We start from the raw sequence: 25,487 nt of genomic DNA, 5'->3' as shown, positions 1-25,487 counted from the left end.
GCGCTGCCCGACCGGGCTGGGTTGGGGGTGCCAGGGTGGCGCGATGGCGGCCGCCGTGGGCCTCTCTTCCTCGCCGGGCTCCCCCGCCGTGAGCGAGCTCTGCCAGAACGGGCGGGAGATCTTCCTGGAGGCGTCGCGGCTGCTCCTCACCTACGCGGACAACATCCTCCGGTGAGCGGGGGCGCGGCGGGGGAGCCCGGCCTCTGGGTCGCCGCCGTGTCCCGGCCGGCCCGGTCTCGGTTGGCGGGGCGGCGGCTCTCAGGAACCTGCCGCTTCAGCCGCGGGGGCCCGCGCTTCGCCTGCCCCTCTTGGTGTGGGGCAGGGGGTCGGCCCGGTTCCCGGCCGTGACTCGCCGGTCGCGGCCGCGCGTGGGCGCCGGCGGGGTCTGAGGGCACCGCGGGCCGGCGGCCTGGCAAGGCCAGCGCTTTCAGCTGCGGCGGCTTTTGGAAAACGCAGTCCGACTGTCAGCTTAGTAATTCCTGTTTTCTGTGGCTAATAAAGCTTTAGAAGCAATTTATCACAACGTATTCGCAGCAGTTTATTTCCGGGCTTGCAGGCAGACCGTCTCGAAGATGAGCCGTACGATTTGATTGTCTTATGTAATACTGAAGTTCAAAAACATCTCGTTTCTTTTTGTCATTATTTAAAAATAAGATTGTCTCTCACATTATGTGTGTAGTGGCTTGGATTTTTATTTATTTGTTGCTGGTTGGTTTGTTTTGAAGGCTTGTTTTTTGCGTTACACATAAAAGCCTGCATTGGCCATGATTCTGCAAGTGTTTAAACATCTGAAATCAATAGATGCATAACAAGCAATGCTAAAATAGTAACGTGATTTTTCTGTTGCCTTTCTCTTCTGACTCAATAAGATTGGTATCAAGAGTTGGATTTTTGGGAGGTGGCTCTGTAGAGTTGTCCTGGTTTTGTTAAAAACAAGTTTCTCTTTTAGTGAATTTCCCTGTCAGCTAAAGTCTTCTTGCTAACTGCAGTTTTCCTGGAAGTCAGGTACATGTTTTGGTAGACATAGCAATGGAATGCAAGGTCATTGATAATGATGCATCCCGCAAGATGTGCAAGCAGGAGGTGAACTGAAAACTGACCAACTAAGGTATTCCATCCCATTCACGTGATACTTCATATAAAAGTGGGAGGTCATGAGGATCTCGTCCCTTTTCCTTATGGCCGACATTGGGAGAGGACCTTGCGAGTTGTCCCTGCGAACTGAGGCCTAGTGACAGACTGAATCCAGCTCCGGTTGGCTGCAGAGTCCAGTCCAGGACTTCGGGTGCCAGCCCTACGTCTGCCGGAGCAGTTGCCGGGTTCAAGATTGGTTTTCAAGAGAAACTTATTTTTAACAAAACCAGGACAAGAGTATATATACACACCAATATTTGCAATTGACCTTGATGTCGTCAGCAACTCAAGATGTATGAGCTGCCTTTCCCTGTTTATATCTGGTTCGTCAATCGCTTGCAAAAACTGTTCTGTGTGACACAACAGTGGGCCCTGGGCTGACTCCTTTTAAAGAAAGAGGTGAGAGAAGAAGGTTTAGAAGAGTTGAAAGAGGAAAGGAGAACTGAGAGGCAGCCCTTCAAGAAGCAAGGAGACCATGGTGATTTCATCTGTGTACCAGGAAGTTTAGCATAGTTTCTGTAGTGGCCCTAAAACCATCCAGTGTGTCGTGATTTGATTGCGGGGTGACAATAAAACCGTGGCAGATGTATTGTTAACCTCCTCTTCCCCCCCTTTCCCCTTCAGCCCTTTCCTCTCCCCCTTCCCACTAAGGACAGGCGATTGGGAGGAAAAGAAGGACAGAGAGAAGAGAGTTGGAAAAAATTAAAAATGTTTTACTAATGCTACCAATAAAAATAGAGAAAATAATACAAAATATACAAAACCAATCTTTAAAGTCCCAGCAGCTGCTCCGGCAGACGTAGGGCCGGCACCCGAAGTCCTGGACTGGACTCTGCAGCCAACCGGAGCTGGATTCAGTCTGTCACTAGGCCTCAGTTCGCAGGGACGACTCGCAAGGTCCTCTCCCAATGTCGACCATAAGGAAAAGGGACGAGATCCTCGTGATCCCCCACTTTTATATGAAGTATGACGTGAATGGGATGGGATACTTTAGTTGGTCAATTTTCAGTTCACCTCCTGCTTGCACATCTTGCGGGATGCATCATTATCAATGACCTTGCATTCCATTGCTATGTCTACCAAAACATGTACCTAACTTTCAGGAAAACTGCAGTTAGCAAGAAGACTTTAGCTGACAGGGAAATTCACTAAAAGAGAAACTTGTTTTTAACAAAACCAGGACACAGTGTCATGCTGAGGAGTTCAGTTAGAATGCCACCAGGTGGAGGGGGACGTGAAGTTGTCGTTACGTGACACTGCAGACTAAGGCCTGCTGGCCAGGACTACCAAACACATATTTATGGACTTAAGTTGCAAACTAAAATTTAGAACCCGGTTTTAAGTCTCAAAGTTAAATGCAGAAAGTAAAAGTTTTAGATGGGTTTCATATTCTGGCTATGTGGTGTGAATGAAACTAAACTTTTAAAAAATATCTTATGAATGACTAATGCTGCTTAGTACAGTTACCCAGCTTTTAAGTGTTTACTTAATTTGCAACCATTATGAAAACTTTTAATTTCTTCAGGAATCCTTATGAAGAAAAATATAGATTAATTCGGATTGGAAATCCAGCATTTTCCAAGAGGCTGTTGCCTGTCAGAGGAGCAGTTGAATGTTTATTTGAGATGGGGTTTCAAGAGGTGAGTATAATTTAGTCATTTCTGGTGTCTTCATCAGCTTACACAGTAAAATTTAAAATTAGATTTTTTTTCTTTTCTTCTTTCACAGTTGCAAGGAATTAAATTTTAACCCAGTTGCTGTTTTCTTCATTTTCTTTCAATCCTTGCTTGCAACTATCTGTAGGTAACCAACAGAAAATGTAGGTGAGGCTACTTTGGTAATCTGGTGGAGCTAGAGCTAACTTGATCTGTGATAAGATTGGTTTTCAGCTGTTCAGGCATGCAACTAGTTTGCTTAATGGTCAGACATGTATCCATCCTGGCACAAAGGAAAAGGTGGGAAATGGGGTGGAAATCTCTTAGTAGCAGCCCACTATTGGGTGGATATCAGAGAATAGTTTCTGGATTGTAAATCTGTGCATTGAAACTGTAATTTGGAATAGGGGGGAAATAAAATCCTGCTCTTCTGCTGCTTGTTCTTACCAGCAGTAGGGCTTGTGTGTCCTCATGGTGAGTTAGATAAGGGAAGCTGATCTGGTTAAAAATTAATTCCCCAAAACAAAAAAAGAAATATTTTTCAGACAAGTCACAGTGCAGCTGCACAAGTACTAGTGTTGTCATGATGGCAGTGGAGGGCAACAGACTGTTGAAGTAGTGGGAGGGTGGGATTTTTACCAATTTAAAATAGTTATGAAACTGTATCCTAGAATAGTTTTGAGTGAACCTTGATTCTGTTGCAGTCAAAAATATACATTTCAAAGATTGTTTTGTGTCTTCAAATGGTCCCTGTCTTGCTGGAACTTTAACTCCCAAAGCTTGAAGCAGCCTTTGAAATTACAGGAGAGCTGGAGTTAAAAAAAACAACTCTTGCTCTAGCTTTGCTTTAATTTGTCTGTTTAATGCTACACTTTCGTATGGGTATATACATTATGTTATTTAAGTCCAGCTGTCATGAGACCTTTGCCTTCTGGTGAAATTTATTAGTGTAGTAGTCCTAATTTTTTTTTTTTTAAAGTATGCTGAAAGAAATTATAACTACAGAGGGATAAACGATCTGCAGACTTATTCTCATGCTGGTGCTCAGGACATGACTTTTAATGATGTGTTTTGGCCAAGAGGTAGTCAATCTAACTAGTGAAGCACTCAAGCAGTAATAACATAGTCATTTTAAACACGTTATAAAGTGTTGCTCTCACTTCTGTCAGATTTTTAAAAGCATTTTGGCTCAGTCTTACGGTTATTGTGTCCACTGAGGCTGGAGCTCACAAACTTCTCTTCAACTGCGATAACTAAAATTTTTCCTTCTTTTTTCTCTGCGTGGTAAGCCAACCTTTTCAATTAAAAATTTTGACACTTCCACTGGATTTATATGTTCCATTTAGTTTTGTGACAATTGTAAGTGTTAAAGTGAAGCACTGTGTCTGCAATGACAGGTGACCCAAGGTAACTGTGGATAAACAAATTACTCAGTTTAATAAATACAAGTGCTGCAGTGGTAGAAACTGAAATTCTTAAACTATGAATGTTTCAGGATGTTCATGGTTTTGGTAACTTATCTCGTCATGTTAAGTGCACTGATATTTACTTCTGTCATAATTACTGAGCTTTTGTTATGCTACCAGTAATCATTTTATAATCAAAAATAGGAACCCAGAAACCAAGGGTACAGGTCTCAATAGGAATATTTCCCCAAGCTGAGTGCAGGTCTCAATAAGAATAATATTTCCTATCTGAAAACTTACAAAGCCTAAAAGGTATCGTATATAAGAGAATTCCCAGCAGATGCTGTTCTAGGGGCTTGTTCCCCCAACATTGTCTGTCCTTCTGCATTGCCTAGTGTTTTGCTGCTGTACTGTGAGAAGTGAGCATTTGTTATTCGTTCCTGTTGCTGCTTTCTCTGGCAAACCATAATTGCATTGTCCATGTGTGGCTCTGCAGAATAAGTTGCTAACAAAAGCATGTTGTTATGAGCGCTTTTTCTCTAGACTGACTGTAGCTTCTTGATCTAATAGCTTCTGATGTGGGGCACCTAATCCAGAAGCCGGATCCTGCTAAGCTTTTGTTTGCTAACTTCCAGTAAATGGTATAGCTGTTAGCAATGCACACAAACTGCTGACTAGCCTAGATCTGCATTAACTGCTGAATTAATCTGTCTAAATTTCAGGGAGAAACTCACCTGGTTTTCCCTAAGGAAGCTTCGATTGAGCAGCTACGTAAAATCAGAGACTTAATTGCTGGAGAGAGGAGTAGTAGACTGAATGAGTCGAATCAAATCCTCAGATCAGCATCCTCTGAAACTATGGCCAGCACTCAGACAGTTGCACATCAGCCTTCAAGACCTGCTGACACTCTTCTTGCCTCTGCCCGTCAACAACCAGAAACATCATTTGTGCAATCTCTTGAAATGGTAATTACAACCTCAAAACTTTGTAGGTGCACTAATCTCGAGTATAAAGATTGAAGAAGGGTTAACTGTTTGGAACAGGCTTCTCAGGAGGCTGTGTAGTCTCCAAATGTGGATATTTTCAAGACTCGACTAAATAAAGCCCAGAGCAACTTGGTCTGACCTAATAGCTAACCCTGCTTTGAGCAGGATGTTGAACTAGAGGAATTTTTAATTTTTCCAATGGTTTCTGAAGTTTTTGAGTGCTGTTTTTTGGTTTTGTTTTGGTTTGTTTTTTTGTCTCTATTCAACTTCAACATGAAGTATGCCATAAATAGAATATTAGCAAGATATTTTGTTGAAGGTTTCTTTAAATGTTTTATTGATCAGGGTGTCATGGGAAAAAAAAAAAAAGCTGATTTGTATTGTAAGGGAACAACAAAGAACAAAGGGCGGGAGGGGGAAGTTGAGAGTAGGGCTGTCTACTGTGTTTGGTATTTGAACGCCAGTAAAAGAACAGGAGCACGACCGTTATGTTTATAATTGTTGGCATCTCAGTTCATGCATTATGACCTGTATGTGTAGCCTGTGAGGACTTTCTTTTTTCACATGAGACTGTTGTGAGAGAGAGAAATTTAGCCAGGCCAAGGACAAATCTATAGTTGTTTGGGCTGTTTCCTGTGTCTAAGAGGTTGAGATGAAGTTCCCTATCAAGACAGAGAGGCAGAATCCTTCATCTGATGTTACCAGGCCTGATGGGAGAAGACTCTTAACACCTCATACAACTTTGAAAAATGATGTTATGCCTTTTGATAGAAGGTTTGAAAGCTGCTTTAGTTTAACTTTCTAAAGAGCTTTGCCCTTAAGACCCAGTACCACTTCAGTCCTAAAAGTTGGTGTAAGATGAATCCTTCCAAAAGCTTGCTTCTCATACATCCTTAAACAGAGTTTGTCTCTTTTATGTGGTATTATCCGTATATTGTTGAGTGCTTAACTATGACGTACTGTTTCTTCCCAGTACCTATCCAAGATCAGTGGAAGAGAAATGACGAAGCAGAGATTGAAGTGATGGCTTTTTGGGAAAGAGAACGCTCAGTGACCCATCGTCACCCATAATGTCCTTTGGGAAAAAAACTGTTGCAGGCACTTGAATATTGAGCCATTTAATCTAATTATTTTAGCATGCCAGTAGTTGTGTTTGAAATATACTGTCTAGGTTTATTTGAATTTTGATCTGCTTCTTGGGTTTTACTGTTTCAGCTGCTTCTGTAATGGTGGTTGGAAGTGATTATGAAACCTCTAGAGTGACTTGCTGAAGTACTGGTCAGTACTGGAAGCTTTAAATGTTATGTTGATCTTGCAATGAGAAAAATGCTGCATATCTCAAGTTGGCGTTTGATGTAGTCTGAGGCTAATCCTTCTCATTTGTATTTGTTCTGCCCTGACTTATGCTAGCCATCAGAGTTGTGGATCCATTTCTCTGTAATTATTATTTTTCCATACTACTTGAGATTCAACATGAGTGGTGGGACCAAACTTACTACAATTTAGCGACATTGCTAATGCAGTGTTGGCACTCCCTTAGAATGCTGTATGTCAGCTGATCACTTCAGGGAATTACATTGTTTGCTCTCTGAGCCATTGAATTTGGTCTGTATAGTCTGGGTTGATTGGAAGGAGGTCCATAAAATTCCTCCTGGCTATGACTTGCACAGCAGTAGGTGTTGGTTTTTCAGCGAGTATACTGCAGAGGTATAGTTGTGTTGTTGTATGTGCTGCTGTCAGATGTTTGAGAGATTTGGAGTGGGTTTTGTTAATGCAAGCATTTTTATTTCTTGCTGTGTGTTACACCTGTGATGCATGGGAGTCCTGATAAGAACAGGGAAAAGTAGATTACATGAGACAGCACAGGAATATTTCTAGCTGGTACTGTTCTAGGGACCTAACCCATTCTTATTTTGAGTCATCTGTGGCTCTTCTGTTTCGTATCATAAGGCATTCTTGAGACTTGGAGAAAGGAAAGCTATGGCTAGTCACTGTTCTGGTGGATGGATTCTGATACCTTCCTGGATGGCATAGTGATTACAGGAGGAGAGAGATAGCCAAACTTAAATTTGCAGTGAGATTCTTGCCAAAGAATCTGGGAGACTTTCTGCTGTGCTGAGCAATATCTCTGAACAGTCTTTCAGGAAGTTGACAGAACATGAAGATTTATAAGGCATTGGCAGTCCTTAATTTCCCTTATTTCTGTTCTTTCAACTTGCATTAAAGCAAATCTGAACACAATTGGGTTTGTAATGCTAAACCAGTTACCTGCAGCTGATGAGCTCCAGGAAGAGCAAACACAGTTCCGTTCTGTTTCAGCAGTTATGAAAAGTAAGGACCGGTCCTGTAGTACTGTCCAGCATCAAAATAATCACTCCTAATTTAAATGTTCCTTTGAAAGAAGTCTTCTGCAGAGTTCTCACATCTGTGAATTATGTTGCATTTGCTGCTAGCATCTCAGGAAAGTGTGGGATTTTTCATGTAACAAAGGTGGTAGATAACAAGGCTAAAGAAGCATGAGCTAGTAGTACAGAAAACGTAATTTAGCAGTGTCCCAGGCTTCCCCCCAAAATATGCCAGACTCTTAATTTTAAAATCCCATTTCACTTCATGTGTTGTCCCTCTTTGAATGGGAGTAAATAGTTTGCTCAGCTGCTAATTCCACTATTATTAACTTGAACTATTTATCTTAGTAGATACAGGTGTACCTTATTGGGTGTAACGTGTAGTTGCCACCAAGTGATACTTATATTTGATTTGTAGTGAAATACACCGTTCAGTATGTGGTCACAGGGCTATATATTCAAATCTGTGTCAGAGTAGAATTAGAACTAGAAACAGACAAGCAGTATTCATGAATAAGAAACAGAAAAGCAGTGTTCATCAATAATGGAGTTCTGAGAACTGGTGCAGCAGTGTCAAGGAAACAGAATGAATTTCAGGTAAAAGGTGTCCAAAAGAAATGTGGGGGGCGGGGGCTAGAAAGTAAGTAAAAAGTTTGCCATCAGAGGTGTCTTTTCTGAATCAGCATGCTTTTCATTCACAACACCATTCAGAATGCTTGAAGATGAGAAAACTGGCTTTGCAGTTTGAGTGGTGATACCTGCAATTTTTATTCATATCATTACAAATAAACATTTCACCTGTAAAGAAATATATAATGTGAGTACGGAATTGTGGCTGACTTAAACTGAAATAAGAGAGCTTGTTTCTTCTGGTTTATGGTGGAAGTTCATAAATCATCTTGTGACTGAAAATCCTTTTGCAGGCTGCAAATATCTTGAAAACACTTCAAACAAAATTTGAGCCTCTTATGTTGATGTATGAGAATCCTTCTATTCAGCTGAAAGCACTAGATTCAATTCCCCTCCAGCAATTGAAAGGGAAGGCCCAGAAAAAACTAGCACAAGCTACAAGGCTGGACAAAGGTAATGCTACCAAGTTATAATGTATATGAAACTAGAAATATTCTTTCAAACATCCGGATGATGCCTATATCTACTGTGCTTTAGGTGTGTGGAGTTGGTCATATGTTTGCAGGTTCCAAATGCTGTCTCTAAACCAGAATTATCTTCTTCCTAATTTTCAGATTTTCTACTCTTCTCTCTCCTCACTTCTGTTGTGTTGGCTTTTTGTTTGTTGTGGGGGTTGGTTTGTTTGTTTTACTTCATTTTTGTCATCCATCCTTTACTGCTTAATTTTTGAATTAGTAGTAAACAGTGCTGGGTAAACAAATGGGCTGAGTGTGTACTCTTACATTCCTTGCATCTAGAGTGAAATAGCTACGATGAGAGGAGCCTCTTGTTTGAGTAGTCTTTATTTTGAAATTTTCAGAGTGCAATTTTCCCATATGTGTTACAATTCCAAATTCAGAATAAAATTTCAGAATGCTGCTTCTCTTTTTAAAGTGATATTATTGGTGGGATTTTGCATGAGACCTTTCCAAGACACAACCTGATACGAAGATTCACCTTTCTGTCTAATGCATAAATGAATAGTGTTGTTCACATGCCATCCTTTTGGAGCTAGAAGTGAAATATAGGCATAAATATTTGTTGCATCAATGGCCAAAATTTATATTTTCTTCATAAATGCAGATTTGTTTTGAATGTACAAAATCTTTGTCAATTAAATATGGCATGTTTCTGTTTTCAAGTGACGATTTTAGATTTGTTACAGCTATATAGTGAATATTTTACTTGTACAAGATAAATATTAAAAAGAAAGACACTTCCGAGGCCATATTTAAACCAAAAAATCCTTTTCACTGTGAATCTTTGGTAGAAGACTCTGTTTGAAGCAATTCTGCTAACTTGATAGGAGTGCTGTTGATTTTCAAACCAAAAATAAATGCTTCTCATGATTTTTATAAATGACTTTGAGATGTCTCATGCAACCACACGCTGATATGTAATTCTGCCTTTGGCATTAGGGAACTTTTAGACAATGGATTTTCGTAGTGATTTTTCTCTTTTATAAAGCTATACCGGGAAATAAGAAACCACACAAGTACAAATCATTCTCATTCAGCAGCATAGGACAATGCAGTGGCAAAGAGAGACTTAAACAGTTTTCATTTATTACTGCTAACTTCCTTTAAAACAGAAAATAAAGACATCTCTCTTAGACTCTGCCCTAATTTTGCTGTGCACATTATTAAAAGGGGAAGGAAGGAGGCGGGTGATGTTCCCAGGTGCTTATTCCCAAGCCATCAAGCTGATCTATTCAAAATGGCTTCCAGACCTTAATTTAGATACAAATAAAGGGCAACGGATGGAACTCCGCTGTTTTGGATTGTAACAGTCTGAAAGCATTTTTAAAGAGTTTTGTGGAAACATTCCTTTGGGAACGGACTGTGTATGATCTTTGGTTTATCATTATTGCTGTATCAAGACTGACCTGTGGGTGTAACTGCTTAGTGCTGGGGGACACTTGTTAGGACTTCCCTCACAATGCATAATAGGTATTTTTGGCTTATGAAGTCTAGGAAGATTACGGTCGTTTGATCAGAAGTACAGACTTTTTTTTTTTTTTACTGTTTCCTTTTACCACCTTCCATTAGAAAAATGGATTGCGCAGTCAAAAATAGCTGCGTGTCACAGCCGAGTGTTTCTGTTCAAATAAATCACATTCGTTATTCTCTCCATGCAATGTTTTTCATGAAGGATTTCGTTTACAAACCAAGAGAAGAATATTCATATGATAGCAGTCATATTTTCATAGATGGGTTCTGATTTGTATGTTGTTATCCAGGAAAAGAGAATATGCTTAAAATCTTCTCGTTCAGTTTTTTAGCAGAAAGTTTGATTGTACGAGGATCTCCATTTTGTAAGCAAGAACACTTTATCCGAGTGTTCCAGCACAAATGTTTCTCATATATAATAAGTAAAAAATGGAAATTTTACTACAATTAAAAGTTAGGTTTTCTTGCTTTGATTAACAGATGATCTTTTCTCATGAGCTTCATGGTCTTGGTAATGTGTGTTTAATAGAGTTAAGGTCCCCACAGAGTCTTTTGTACCGAAGACTGCTTCAGCTTCACAGGAAGATGTGAATTGAGCTTAAATAAGTAAAACACACGTCTTACCTAGTCTTTCTTCGCCATTCTGAAAGATGTACTAATGAACAAATTTGGCACAGCTTCCTTCAACTTCCTTTAAACGGCACCTTTATTTTTGTGTCTTCATATTCCTTAGTCAGGTCTGTCTGCGCTGTAATTACAAGCAACTTGTAGTACATAAAATAACCAAGTATTAATATATATGATTGCAGTGTGGCCTAGATGATGGAGTTAATAGGAGGACTTATTTGAAGGATTATGAATCTGAGAAGGAAGAGTATCTCTCCGGGCATGGGAGCAGAATATAGATTTAAAGACTCTAAGGAGTTAGAAGGGATGGATCCCTTTTGGAAGAATGGCTTCTTAAATTGGTTAATTAGGTAAAGTGGGGCTGTTTCCAGGTGGCAGAAGAACAACAGTGTGTGTGAGTAGATTCTAACACCTGTTGTGAGCACAGGAAAATGAGCCGGAAGAGTCTGGTGGTCTGGTGTGGTGGAATTGGCTGGAGTAGAAAAATAAAGACATTCTGTGTCTAGCTTGCATAAGCTGACAAAGGTGTTTATTTGCTGAATTTATAAACAAACTCAACTTTGTTGACATGGTATATGTAAATGTTCTACAATAATTAAGCCGTGTTTGTAGAAAGTCTGTTCATATTACACCTGGTTGTCTAGACTGCTGTTGGTGTCTTGTTCTTCGGGATTATGAAATCAAAGCAATTGTTTTTCCTATTTAATTAGCTAAGAATAGGAAAATAATATTTAGGAGCAGATAAAGAGTTAACACACTCTCTTGAAGCCCTGGAAGAATATGAGGAGCATGAGGAACTTCACCAGGCTTCACTGTCTATTTAACTTGTTTTTCTGAGCAATTCCTTATTCTCACTTGTTCACTTATTCTCACTGTGGTGTTTAGTAGTGCAGTTTTTTGTTTTTCAGAGGTACAGTTTGACATTATTCAATCTTGAGAATTTAGATTTTCTTTTTTGTGTGTGCTTAAGTAACATATGAAGCTTTTTTTATAATGGAACTTCGAAAATGTAATGAAGGACCAGAGATGGTGATCTATGTAGATACTGGAACTAAATTATATTTCCATTTGACCTGTGTGTTGTGTAAATTTTACAGGTGCACATGTGAATGAAGAGGACTTCTTGTTGTTGGAGCTCTTGGACTGGTTTAAGAATGACTTTTTTCATTGGGTAAATAATCTTCCTTGCAGCAGGTGTGGTGGGCAGACAGAGCCTAAAAGTGACTACCTGTTGTCTACTGCTGATGATCTAAGATGGGACGCCAGCCGAGTGGAAAACCATTACTGTAACCAGTGTCAGTTGTGTAACAGATTCCCAAGGTGAGCATACAGAGATTTGCTTTGGCTTTTTGTCTTGTATTTCCAGAGACAGCTTTGTATTCGTACATTTTTTGAACAAGTGATAAGTTGTTGATCAAAAGATTAGAAGAGCAGTTTTAAGCAACACGATGGTTGATGAATCGGCAATTTCTCTATAAGATTAGCGATTTTTAAAAACAAAATATTGCTTTATTTTATGTGGCTTTGTTCTGAATACTTGACTGATTTTTTCTTTTTTTTTTTTTTACTGTTAATTTGATACAGTAACATTTCTATATAAAGTACGTTAATCTTGGCATAGTATGTGGGTAGGTTTTTCTTATTTCAAGAAAAACTTTCACTTCTATGGGAGATCACAAAGGGTAATGCACGTCTTTTGCCAAGTCTATAGCAAAAGAGCAAATATCAGATTTGTTGATATTTTTGCTAACTATCAAAAGGACCAGCATACAAAAATAATATTTTAAGATAAAGTTTAAGTCACCTTTGAAAACTGAAAAAAAACCCAGATTCATTTCAGTGCTGCAATAAACATGTGATGGAGTCGTGTGAGTCAAAGTATTATAAAAACATTCTGCTCTCACTTGTATTGTGCAGTAGAGCAATCATTTCCATTGTCTTCTGTGGACTGAATGACACTGAAAAGATTTTAAAAGGTGAAATGTATTTTCAATTACTCTGGCTTGGTTTTGTTTTTATCCTGTAGGTATAATAATCCTGAAAAACTTCTGGAAACCAGATGTGGACGCTGTGGCGAGTGGGCCAACTGTTTTACACTGTGTTGCAGAGCTGTAGGCTTTGAAGCTAGATATGTCTGGGACTGTACAGGTATCAGTATTCTAGAGTATCATAATTTTAATCAAAGCCTACGCATAATGAGGTTATATATTTTATGGTTCTCAGATTATATTAGCTATCAGACAGCATATAAAGTTATGGATTTCAGCAAACAAAGACAGTATAAATTTGATTTCCTGTATTGCCTGATGAGAAGAAATATAGTTCTGCAAGTAAGGTTAGATGATTGACTTCAGAATGATACAATCTTAATGATCCTAATATAGAAAGACAAAGCTCTGGTAAATTTTCTGAATGTAGCTGAACATAAACCATGTTATTTCACCTGTTCCTTCATTTAATAAATCAGGAAAAATTACAATATTCTGCAATATTAGAAGAGAGAATTTATCTTCATAATTCATTGTTTATTCTTGGCCTTTGTTATATAGATCATGTATGGACTGAAGTATATTCTTCATCTCAGAAAAGATGGCTTCACTGTGATCCCTGTGAAAATGTCTGTGATAAACCTCTTCTCTATGAAACTGGATGGGGAAAGAAGCTCTCCTACATATTTGCATTCTCCAAAGATGAGGTAGGAGTAATGATGTTAATAAAAACCAAAATTGCCCTGAGGCAAGTGTGTGATGTATTCCATCTTAGCATGATTTCCAGAATTATTATAGAAAAGCATACTTTGAGCTAGCCTCTTTAAATGAAGCAAGATACATGGGAATTTTTGGTTGCTTTATTTTCTTCTTCAACTTGTGCTTGAGGTTGTTGATGTCACCTGGAGATACAGCTGCAAGCATGAAGAAGTACTCTCTAGAAGGACGGCACTCAGTGAAGCTACACTGCGTGAAACAATTAACGCGCTAAATAAGACGGTATGTAGCTTTTCTTAAATGGATTTCTCAAGTGAAACATAAGTGTCTTTCCAGAATGTGAAGTCCTTGAGAAAAGGATCGCATTTGGTAACCCGATAGGAATGTCCATGTGCTATGGAATGTAAAATGTTGCTAAAATATACAGACCTTGTTTTACACTGAATACATAAGAATCAGTCACAGCGCTGAACTTAGGTAAAATAAGATAAAGAATGGTAAGTAAAAGGATTATCATATAATCTCTTACATAGTCAAATGTATGTGTACCTACAATGTGTATATATATATAAAATATATACAGTATATATATGTTTTCTTGATGGCTTTGGAGTAGATGGGTGCATCAACAGATGTCGGGGGCAAACCACAACTACTTTGTAGCTATGCAGACGCCTTGAGGGTGGCTGAGCATTTTCCACATCAACAATGCTATACTTTGAAAACAATAGAATTTATGGTTATAGGAAATGTAGGCCTAATTTGATTCCCCTGACCTTTTACAAGCTCTAAGAAGCAGGAGGAATAATTGACAGGCTGTTTCCAAGACTTTCAAGAGTGTTGATAGCATGAGTAGAACTTTGGCTCAGATCCACATATACTGTTCCTGCCTAGCATCCCCAAAATACAGGGAGCCATTTGCACCTGCATGTCATAGTCACAGAACCCAAGTGCATTTGACACCTCTCTGCTGAGCTCTTTCCACTCCCTGCTTGGGACAGGATGAACTTCTCTTGACTCAATATACTAGAATACTAGAAAACCTTGGACCATCTCTAAGGTTCCATTTTGTTCCCCACTTCCTTCCAGGGCTAATTCCTGTACATAGAAATTTTAGTTCCCACGATGGCTTAATAAGCAGATTATGCCCTTTTAGAGGCCTGCTGGCCTGCTCTGCTTATATCCACACACTAAGAGTGTGCAGAATTGAGCTGGATTTATTATTTCTAGCTCTGGCTTCAAATATTTTATCAGTAATGAAAAATTAGAGTCACATAGCAGAATGGAACACTGAGACAGCTGACCACAGACTAGCAAAATATAAGGAAGCGAAGGATTAGAAATCCAAGTTGAGGAATGCATGTGCTTTGTGCAGGGTTGCAGGAATTTGATGGTGTCCTTCCTGAGCACTGAAGCCTTGCTGGCTACAAAACTGATCCAAGGGGCCTTTCTTCTGATCTACTGGCAATAGAAACCAGCCACCAGACTCTTCACCAGTTGTCTGTAGGGAGAGATCAGATTGGAAATGGGGCACTAGCAAGTTGAAAAATTACTCTGACAAGATTGATGGAATCAGGAAAGTACAGGCAACTGACTCATGGGCTGGCTTGCCTGACCTTGTTCTCACCTCAATGATGTCACCGTAGGATCATGCTCTGTTTCACTTACAGAAGTGTGGAGAACTCCAGTAAAAATGCACATTGCTGTCTCCAAGAGATGGTGCTGCATGTTAGTCTATTGACTTGTTTCTTATTTTTTTCCACCCACTTTATAGGACTGTGCAGCTCGTGAGCTGACACAAGCACTTTTCAAACAGAAAGAACAGATATTCTGGTCATGTTTTAAATGAAAATGTAATTAAAAACTGAGTACAGGAAAGAAGGCTATACATGCGCTTCCAAGACACTGTTGTATTTCTTCTTTCTTTCTCTTCACATGGAAAATCCTAGTCCTTCTGTACGCTGCACGCTTTGCCTAGTGCTTTCACACATTATTAAAGCTGTCTTGTGATTCTATGAGAACACCTTTGTCAGTCTTTTTGATGGTGTTTTATCCTCTCCTCCCGCTCACACTTCCTTTTGTCCAGTAGCTGTTCAGAATATGTTCAATTAATTTATTAAATTGATAGTAGATTTAATCCCTGTAAATAACTGCTCTTATTCCTTTTTTCTTTTGTTTGTTATAATTGGAATGGGATTTCAGGGACTTAGGATCAGTTTGCCATCAGATTGCTAAAAGAACAGTTTTTCTTTCTTACATTTGTCCTAGTCAAGGGGCCTTTCCTTAAGTTCATGCTAAGGCGACAATGCAGTGGGAATCAAGGGGCCATTAAAAAGTTCCTGTGAGGATCTCCATGTCTTATTCGGCAGCTTCTGCGGTCAGTAGAGGAGTAAGGCAGCTCAGTCCTAGAATTATTGAGACATTTTATGGCAGGTTTCTGTTACGCTGCTCAGTCACAAGTCTCCATTTCAGTTAGTGTGCCATTTCCTTCACTGCAGCCCATTCAGCAGATGACCGATGCAGGCAGAGGCCTCTACTAACTTTTCCCATCACCTCCTGGAGACTGGTTCCCCACTAGGAGGGATTGTAGCCTTGGTATCTTTTGATGCAGAGTTCCGCATCTTTCAAGCTCAATTCTTTTAAGTTACAACTGAAGAGAAGCACAGTGTGCAGTATACATTATCACCTAGGCTCCAATATTAGTGAAAATGGAATCGAAGAGATCATTATTGTCCTTTTCCTGCATAAAGAGTAACGGGTCTGGTCATTATTTCTCTGCGTTTCTGTCGGCCAAGCAGAGACAACACAACAGTTCAAAGGATGTTGAGTGACTGTCACTGTTAAATGGAAAAGAAGCAAGGATAATTTAGTCTATTCAGTACACTATTTTACTTCTCAGAAATACTGTGTATTTTATTTGGGTTAGACATTCCTAAATGGGTATGTAGCCTGCGGATTAGCAGCCATCTAATATTATTCTATAGTACCATATCACACCCGACTACAAAGTTTTTCTTCACCAGCTTTGTATGGGCACTGCCCTGTTGCTGTCCATTGTATGTTACACCTATAGAAAGTGGGGAGAGGATCCTGAACTTTTACTGCCTGTATTGGAAATTGGATGCTGGGGCAGGGAAACAAATTAGTTTTTATTTGCTCCAGGCTTCACTTTTTGGTACTGATCGTGAATGATTATAGATACAGCCAGGTCAGCTCTTAAAAGGAAAACTAGTAATTTTAGATAAATTGTAACCATCTTGGGGTGATTGATGCGAGATGAACCCATATTCCTTGTTTAAAGGTTTGAAATTCAATTTCTACCATCGAATTATCTGTTGCTTACCCGACAGTGGGTCCACTTCAATCACAGGTTATCCATCTCCTGAAACAGTCCTTCAGGAAGCATCAACAGCATAACTTGCACATGATGCAGAACTGATTTTAAAGCTGCAGTTCACAACCCTGCTTCCTTTCTATTCCCTTTGTCTGCCAAAGAAAGGTGGGGCTTGAGCATATATGGAGAGGGTAAAGCCCTAAGAAAAAGCAAAAGTGGGAAGTTTGAGCCATGACAGTTGATAATGGAGTTCTTGGAATCCATTTTGGTACGTGAACGCTATTGATGACAATGTCCTTTGTAGGAAATATAGTTACAGGTTTTCCCAGCACGGGCAGTGTTGATCTCTGCAGAGACTGAGCGTAATGTGTGTCTTAGAGGCTGCTAGCGTTTATATGCAAGAGTCTACTGGGTGGGGGGACATGACAAGAGTTAGTATACTTGTTCTCTTTACAGTTGAGGAGCTTACCAATTTCTTGTATCACACATAATAAGAGGCCTGTTTTCTGAAACGCTCCACTTGTGTTGAAGCACTGTTCTTTAACATAGATACTGTTACAACAACTGCAGAGCAAAAGCAACAAATGTGGCATCACTAATTTCGGTAGTGATGACCTTTGACACTGGGTTTTCCCTATGTCAAAGTGGCTCAAAGAAAATTGCAGATTAGTATTGCTAACTTAGGGTAAGCCATATCAAAGTTCCTCTGAGCTGGAGTGAAATCCGTAGTACTGCATATGGATACCCAAAGTGCCTGGGGAAGTGTTAGATTCAGGAAGGCCTGGTGTTTCATGAGGGACTGTGGAGTCACTGCTCATCATCCATCAACACAAGCAGAGGTGTATTTCCCCCCTGCCGTGGTAGGGCTGGTATTTGGCAGCTGGAATTTGTTTGACTGGAGCTGTTTCTCATTATTTCTCTGTATCTACTTTCCCCTATCCAGTTCCACATTGCTGTCTGGAACAAAAACCCTTAAAATGCATCTTTTCTGATCCTTAATAGCAAAACTTTCCGGGGTCGGGACTGTTTTTGAGATAACTGGAATATTTACTAGCCTGAAGTTTCGGTTCCTAGTGGGCCGAGTGTGCGTGCCTTGGGTAATCAACATAGTAGAAAACAAAGATGGTGTGTAATGATTTGCATACTCAATGTTGAACTTCATTTTCCATACACCAAGTAGGTGTATGCACAGTTATGGAAGAAGGCTCCATGTATCGGTTCTGTCTGACATGAAAGTCATGGAGACAAAGCCCCAGCCTCTCAATGATTTTTTTTTTTTCAAGTGCGTACAAAAAAAATTATTTTATTTGTGTGGGTAAAGAAAGCATGCTATATAATTCTTTCTCTTTTCTACTAATTTACCTGCAAGTCTAGGCGATAGGTTTTTTCTCAGTTTTCTGATATCTGCAAAAATATAAATGTCATCGTTTATTCATGATAGAGTCAGTCACTGTGAAATAACTCTTTCAGAGATCAACTGCATCTTTTGTTTGGCCTTAATAACAAAAGCAAGACAGTTGCCAGGCAAATCACTTCACCTTAGAGAAGAAAAATTTGACTCAATAATTATACTTGCTTTCTTTCCCCCAAATAATATCAAGAACAGCTATGGTACAGAATCCATATGAATAGCTTTAAAATATGCTTTGGAAGTGTTATATCATCTAAGCAATTGTATTTTAAACATAGCACAAACCTAATTTTAAAATAAATCCACGTAGCGTATGCAAGTTCACAGAAAAAGCACTGCTCTCAAATAACTGTGCAGTTAGACAGATTTTTCTTTGCACATGTGGTACAAGATTAATGGTTCTAACAGTGAGTCTAGACTTTAAATGTTAGTATTTTTTTCTTTTCAGTTCTTTTTTCCCCCATTGGTGTCACTCTAGAGCAGAACTACAAATACAATTTCTCTGAATTTTTTACTTTGTTTCTTAAATGTATTTTCAGAGACAACGATCTTTGTCAGAAAACAGAAGAAGAGAGCTCTTGGAAAGAACAATTGTGGAGCTTGTTGAGTTTGTTTCTCCTAAAACGCCTAAACCTGGGGAATATGGTGGAAGGACATCAGGTTCAATGGCTTGGCGAATAGCCAGAGGTGAAATTGGTCCAGAGGTATTTAACTTTTGCACTGATGGCCATCTTAGAAGTAGCTAACTAGAGGTTCTATGATTATGGTCTGCAGAGGAATAGCACTTATGGTAGGTAGCCTACAGATGTAGTTCAAATAGTGAAATGCAGAAAAAACCATTAGGTGCAAGTTTGATGTGAATTTAGTAGAGGTCCATAAGAAATATTTGAGGATTGGTGGTGGTCCATTGATTCTAAAAATGTTTGGGAATCCTTGATCTAAAATATGTTTTGCTCTTAGAAGTTAATAAATACATTTCCTTTTGATTAGTTACAGTGTAACAGGACTAGAAAGTTTAAGGCAGTTGAAAGCACTCAAGAAAACTTTAAAAAAATATTTATATATATTATTAGTTACTATTGATTAAAGCCTAGAATCAGGTTTTCACCAGCTATTTTTGTTAATAAAACAATGCGTGGGCAATTAGGATTGCGTAAATGGAACAATCTCTTAAATAATAAGCTCAATTAATTTTAATATCAATGTTTTTTACTATTTTGGAAGTAATATTTTTATTTTTAATGATTTTATGCTAAGATACAGCTTCCCAGAACCATAGCCATACTTAGCTTGAGCCAGCATGCAAAGATGTGACTTAGCCCATCACTTGTTATGTCAATTTTGTAGAAATCCTGTCATGTGGAATGGCTGACAATCCTAAATAAACAAGTGAGATGAAATTAAGGAGTTTAGTAGGATTTTTTTAGATTTGAGACACTAAGAGTTTATTTCAGTTTTCCACAGTTTAAAAGTTTTACTTTCTGTTCATCAGAACAACAACAAATCTTTTTTTTTAAAAAAAAAAAAAGAAAATAATATAAAGTTATGAAGTTTGTACCTTATGTTTTTTTGAAGTTGATTTGGAAACTGTCATATACAGACACCTGAATATAATAATCATAGAATAAATTTGCTATTCAGATTAACCATTTATTTATTGATTGTGCAGGAAAAATACTCAATGTGTAAGCATTTTATTCCTAACATGTTAATATCTTACTTGAATTTGCTAATTTTATTTTATTTTGTTAATAATTTACTTCCAAAAGTAATCATGTGAAAATTTAAAAAATAAAATTACTTCTTCCCTCTGGAAAAGTTGCATCTCTATTGTAGGAAACTGGTCTAAAACTTTTATTTTGCAGAAATGCTTTTGTCTGTGACCTCTCTTAAAAATTACATTTTTATCGGTTGGCAGCAAAACTGAATTGCAAAACCATGGTGTACTGTTTAAAAGTTACATATTCTTACTGAAATGTTTTGGGGAATTAAGGTGCTTGTGTGTTTTGCCTTTTTCAGAAAAGAAAAGAAGTAATTTTTGTCCCCTCTGAAAAAGAGAAAACATCTAAACTCTTCCACCTCATCTACAATATAGTAGAAGATAGTTATACACGGATTTCCAATAATAATGAAAAAATAAGTGGCTGGGAAACAGGTGTTTGGAAGGCAGAGTCTATCTGGAGAAAGGTTGAAACAGACTGGAAAATGGTAAGGATAACAATTATTGAAAACGTAAAATCTACCCTGAAAGTATGACAACTCCAAGAAGATAGAAAACCCATGGCAATGTTTGGCATCAAAACCTCTCTTGATGCCTGTAGAATTTAGCTGATGTTAGTAGATGTTAAAGTTAAGCTTCAGGTAAGATTGTCAGATAATTTAAGAAGCTGAAAATAAATTTAGCTTGTCTTTCAGAAAGGATGACTAAATTATCTGCAGGTAGGTAAAATCCTCACTAAAGGAGGATAAAATTGCTTCCTCCTTATGCTTTTGGGCAAACACACAATACTGGTTTATGGAAAAGCAGTGCTTCTTGCCAGATTTTTTTGTTTTGTTTTGGAGAATAGCTTTATAGTGTATCATATCTGCTTGATACATGGCCAAAGAAAGAAATTGTCATCCTAAATGTTACGGTTCCATCTGCAAGAAGGCAAAAAGCTGTCAGTTATCCAGGTTATTGTATACCCTTCCCATCTGTCAGGACACTGAGCAGCAGAAGAGTCATATGCTCTAAATCCAAGAATCAGAGAATGGTTGCCTGTAAGATGGGAAGGGGTCATTTAGCAGCAAACAGCTTTTCCCACAACAGCTACCTACTGAGGAACTGAGCATTGCTGTCATGGACTATGGCACGTTGTTGCTTTGTTCCCTTGTCATTTCACTGGTCTGAAAGGTCTCTGGCCAAATATTCTTCTAGCTTAGGCAATGCTTTGCTTCCCATTGATGAAGAATGGAGCTAAGTATATAACTGTCTTGTGAGCTTTTTTTATGCTGGGTCAATACGTAACTGACTTGCAAAATGCAGTGGGGGAATATCTTGAAGGGGTTATTCTATGTAAAAGAGAAAGAATAAGGGAAGAAACTGGAGAATAATATAAAAGATGTTATGACATGATAGTCTAATAGGAAAAGAGAACTAGCAAAAACTCAATCATGGACAACTGTTCTCTGCTTCCGTAGAATCTGCTAAAAATCTGACAGCACATTATATCTTCAAGTCTCCTATGATCAGTCACCCTCGCTTTTGCAAGAAACATACAATCTTTGCACTGAAACAAATTACGAGTCTGCTGTTCTGCTCTGCTCTGCTAATCAGATAAAGGAGGGAGGGACCAATCTGTAAGACCAGGCAGAAAGGCTTTACTGTTTTGTTCAATAGCAGCTCAGTTTTTCTAGATAAAGCACGATAGGATGGCCTTGAGAAATTAAGAGCTACAGATCCAGGTATATCTCAGACCTGTGGGTAAGGCCTTTTAGTTCTACAGGAATAGCATCCTGCAGAATGTCTGCATGAATCTAAAATTACTTTTCATTAGGGTTGTTTGTATTATGGGAGGCAGCAGAGAGAAGGTTTGGGGTTTGCATGTTCTTTTTGTAACAACCTGCAAGGTATGGATTTGGAGTTTGATTCAGCAGTTGTCCAAGAAACTTACCAGCCAAAGAAGCCTTCACAGAAATAGTTTGGTTTTCATTTAGTATATAATGAATGGAAAGGAATTCAAATGCAAAAGCCACAGTAAAGGTAACTATAGGTATTAAAATTAGCTGAGGAGCAACACAAAAGAACAATCAGTTATGTATTCTGTCTTTGCAATGTTGTTGATCAAAATGATTCAGATAGATAAGTATCTTGGCCAATCTGACAGTAGACATCTCCATTGTATTTGTGTATTTTCACTATTCAGTGTCGCTTAATGGTGCAAAACAGGTACAAAACATAAATTTAATCAGATTACTCGGAGAGAACTTGGCATCCAGGGCTTGAACAAGCAGACCAGAGTAGGTAGTAATAAAAAATGTAAGAACTTTTGTAGATCTGAAATGTGTGGGTTTCGAAAAGCTTCTTTTCCAGAAGAATTACTTCATTGGAAGAGAATTTGAATGAGTCTTTTTCCTGAATTCAGACTTTTTTCAAATAATAATGGAAATAGAGTAGCCAGGTATGAAAGTTAGAAGACAATAAAAGACACAAAAGGAAGCTATAACTTCTGTTTTTCTGATTAAATGCTTGTATATTATGATGGGAGATGAGATGGGCTAATGTTATAGTTTTTATTTCTAAAAGCCTATGTTTAGTGCACCTTGACCAAGTAGTAATTAATGGAGCATTTTGACTTCCTTACTCAAATATGGCAATTCAGTAGGATCTGATCAAGGGAAATCTCTTGCTAGAACTAGCTGAAGTACTTAAAAAAAATGTGTGGAGATCGGCACTTTCATGAACTTTTAAGATTATATTCACATGAAAGCAGGTTAAATTGTTACATTTTCATAGGTAATTTTCAGTGTAACACCTCACACCTTTGGGGTTTTTCAGCTTTCTTAAACGTGAGAATTAACATTTTTATGCCTGGCACATAGTAGCACTAAAATTCTGTTTTATAATCTGCCGATGACATTTCTATATTAAGGCGAGACCTTTAGTAAAACATACTACTGTGTTTTATTATCATTCAGGGTTGTTCCTTCCAGATTAAAAACTAAAGAGCTCTCTAAGTCCGTTCATTGTGACATTAATCAGAAGCCTGGACATGACAGAATTTTTATAAGTTTTCTTAACTAAAGATTCTGAAAGGGTCGTGGCAGTTTTGACTCTTTAATCTATAATGTCTGTTATCTTGGTTTGCCGATAGAAGATGCTAGACTTGAAAGGATCATCGGGTGCTCATTACAAAATTCTTATGGGGGTTCATGTTAACGTTAATGAATGTTAACGTCTGAGTTTGACTGTTCAGCCAGGTGAAGTTTAGAGCAGGGTTGGGATGACATTAAATTACACAAATCTCTAACAGTTCAAAAAATGTTTATACAGGGTTTGTATACGGCTAGCATGTATGATTTGCTTTAACCAAGACATGTCAAATCCTGGAGAAGTGGTGTGCAGCCAGCAGCCACATCTGAAGAATCTAAAATACTGATACACAGTTCTCTTCGTCAGCGATACTGAAGAATCAAATGAAGAACCAAAGTGTGTGGGCTTGTGCATTTATATAAAAATCAGAAGTCTGCTTCTTTATTTAAATAATAAACTTAGCTATTTTCGTGGCTTAAACTTTGCCAATCATGTTGAAATAGATTAGTGTTCCCTAGTGAAGGACTATGTCCATGTACAATTAGCTAACTGAGGAACAGACTTAAGGATTCAAAAAGATTATATACAAAATTTTATAATGTAGAGTTCTAGAGGTTCAGAAGCGTCGTAAGGAATGAAAATGTGTTATCTTAGGATTTTATGTCCTTGTTACAATGATTAATTAAATGTCAAAAATTCGAGGTGATTAAACACATGCTGACTGTCTTCCTTCCATTTAGGTTTATTTAGCCCGGAAAGAGGGCTCATCCTCTGCTTCCATCAGCTGGAAGTTTGAGTGCAAGTCAGTTGGTCTAAAAATAGATAACATTTCGGTTAGGACAAGCAGTCAGACATTTCAGAGTGGAAGAATAAAGTGGAGGCTTTGCTCTCCAACAGCAGAAATTGCTCTGATAGGAGGTAAGTGTGGCATTTAAATAATGAATTATATTGTGCAGCAAAGGTGTAACTGGAAATAAATAGTTTATATGGAGAGCGTGAATCCTGTGCAAATACTAAAAATGAAATGCAAATGCAGTTTTACTAGCATACACAGACCTACCTGCAACAGAGCAGGGTAAGCAAGAACAGCTGGACAAAAGGTACTTGTGTGTTTTACTGGGAAGGACAGGTGCTTCTGTGTGCGGTGGCTTCGACCTTGACTAGGTCCTCTGAGCACAAGCACTAAACGAATGATAACTGAGAATTTCCGGCTGGGTTGGTTGGTTTGTTTGTTTGTGTTGGTTGGTTTGTGCATTTTATGTTTTGTTTGGGTTTTTTGTGATGGTGCTGGTGGTTTGTGGGTGTTTTTTTGGTGGTTATTTTGTTGTTTTGTTGGGTTTTTTTTCCCTCTTGCCAGTCACTGACAGATGAATTTGAGTAGTTGCAACCAAGATAGTTAATCATTACAACTTACCTTTTTTAACATAAGTTCTAGCACTATATGCTATCTGCAGCAGTGGCTTACTTAATTATCTTTTCCTCCAACAGATAAAAATCTTTGCTCCTATTCAGATTTTTCTGGTGCAACAGAAGTTATGTTGGAAGCAATACTAAGTGAAGGGGACGGTGAAGCTGCATGGCAACACACACAGCTATTTAGAGAGAGCTTAACAGGATGTGGAGAAAATTGCTTGGAGATAATTATAAAGCTCAGTGACCTCTGAGAACCTGAACTGAAGAGATGTTCTTTGGATTCCTTGAAGATGTTATACCGTGGATACAACATGAAGATTTGTTTGGCAGTTCCCGTTTGTCCTGCTGGCAGTTTATTTTCTGTTTCGCTCCTTCCATTTAGTCAACTTGAAACTGCACATTTATTGAATAGGTAAACATCACAATGAAAACCTCTTCGCTTTAAAAACAAACACAAAAATCAAGGGGTTGAACCATTAAATATCCTTTTTAAAAATTTACGATTAAAAGGAAACTCTTTTTAGGAAGCAAAACATGATCGTAAGAGCACAGAGCAATTGTAATTGATCTTAATTTGTAGGTTTGTGGTTGGCTTGCTCTTTGTTTGTTTTTTTTTTTTTCTTTTAATCTGTTCCTTGGAAAAACAGTTTGAATTCCATTTTCCAATTACAACAGATGCTTGTGATGATTTTAAAATATTTTAAAGAATAATAGAAGACTTAAACATTTTAAGAGAAAAATATGATTTTATGTAATAAGCAGAAGAACTGAAATTAAGATAAATATTGAAGCAATCTTAAAATGATCTTGTTATATATCTAAGTATTAAACTTGTGTTTAATACCTAGAAATGTTTGGAAATATGATGGTGTGCTAGGAAAATAAAATTATTTTGAAAGAAGTGTTAATTATGTACCTAAAATCGTCATGGTCTGTGATATGAAACAAAGACTTAAAACTGAGCAAGAATTTTTTTCTATGAACAAATAGATTATTCGTTATTAATACTTTTTAATTATATGAATTAAAATTTGCCCATTTTTAAAGAAGACTTATTAAGT

The 25,487-nt window shown here is 38.2% G+C and overlaps 1 protein-coding gene across 1 annotated transcript; it reads left to right on the top strand.

The window, feature by feature from the left end:
* NGLY1 (N-glycanase 1) lies at nt 1-25,487 on the top strand. The gene is made up of 12 exons (XM_065628750.1): nt 1-171; nt 2,660-2,774; nt 4,918-5,160; nt 8,450-8,609; nt 11,869-12,091; nt 12,798-12,919; nt 13,321-13,466; nt 13,648-13,758; nt 18,761-18,925; nt 20,241-20,429; nt 23,754-23,931; nt 24,502-25,487. Exons 1-12 carry the CDS (start codon nt 44-46, stop codon nt 24,675-24,677), a joined length of 1,956 nt encoding a protein of 651 aa, XP_065484822.1. The 5' UTR covers nt 1-43; the 3' UTR covers nt 24,678-25,487.

The sequence above is a fragment of the Caloenas nicobarica genome, chromosome 2 (genome assembly GCF_036013445.1).
Source record: "Caloenas nicobarica isolate bCalNic1 chromosome 2, bCalNic1.hap1, whole genome shotgun sequence".
NCBI lineage: Eukaryota > Metazoa > Chordata > Aves > Columbiformes > Columbidae > Caloenas > Caloenas nicobarica.
This window is presented reverse-complemented; position numbering and strand designations above follow the sequence as displayed.

Coding starts and splice junctions, on each gene's coding strand:
- NGLY1 (XM_065628750.1), top strand. CDS start 44: ATGGCGGCCGCCGTGGGCCTCTCTTCCTCGCCGGGCTCCCCCGCCGTG. Junction 2,775..4,917: donor TTGAGATGGGGTTTCAAGAG/GTGAGTATAATT, acceptor TCTAAATTTCAG/GGAGAAACTCACCTGGTTTT. Junction 18,926..20,240: donor GAGGTGAAATTGGTCCAGAG/GTATTTAACTTT, acceptor TGCCTTTTTCAG/AAAAGAAAAGAAGTAATTTT.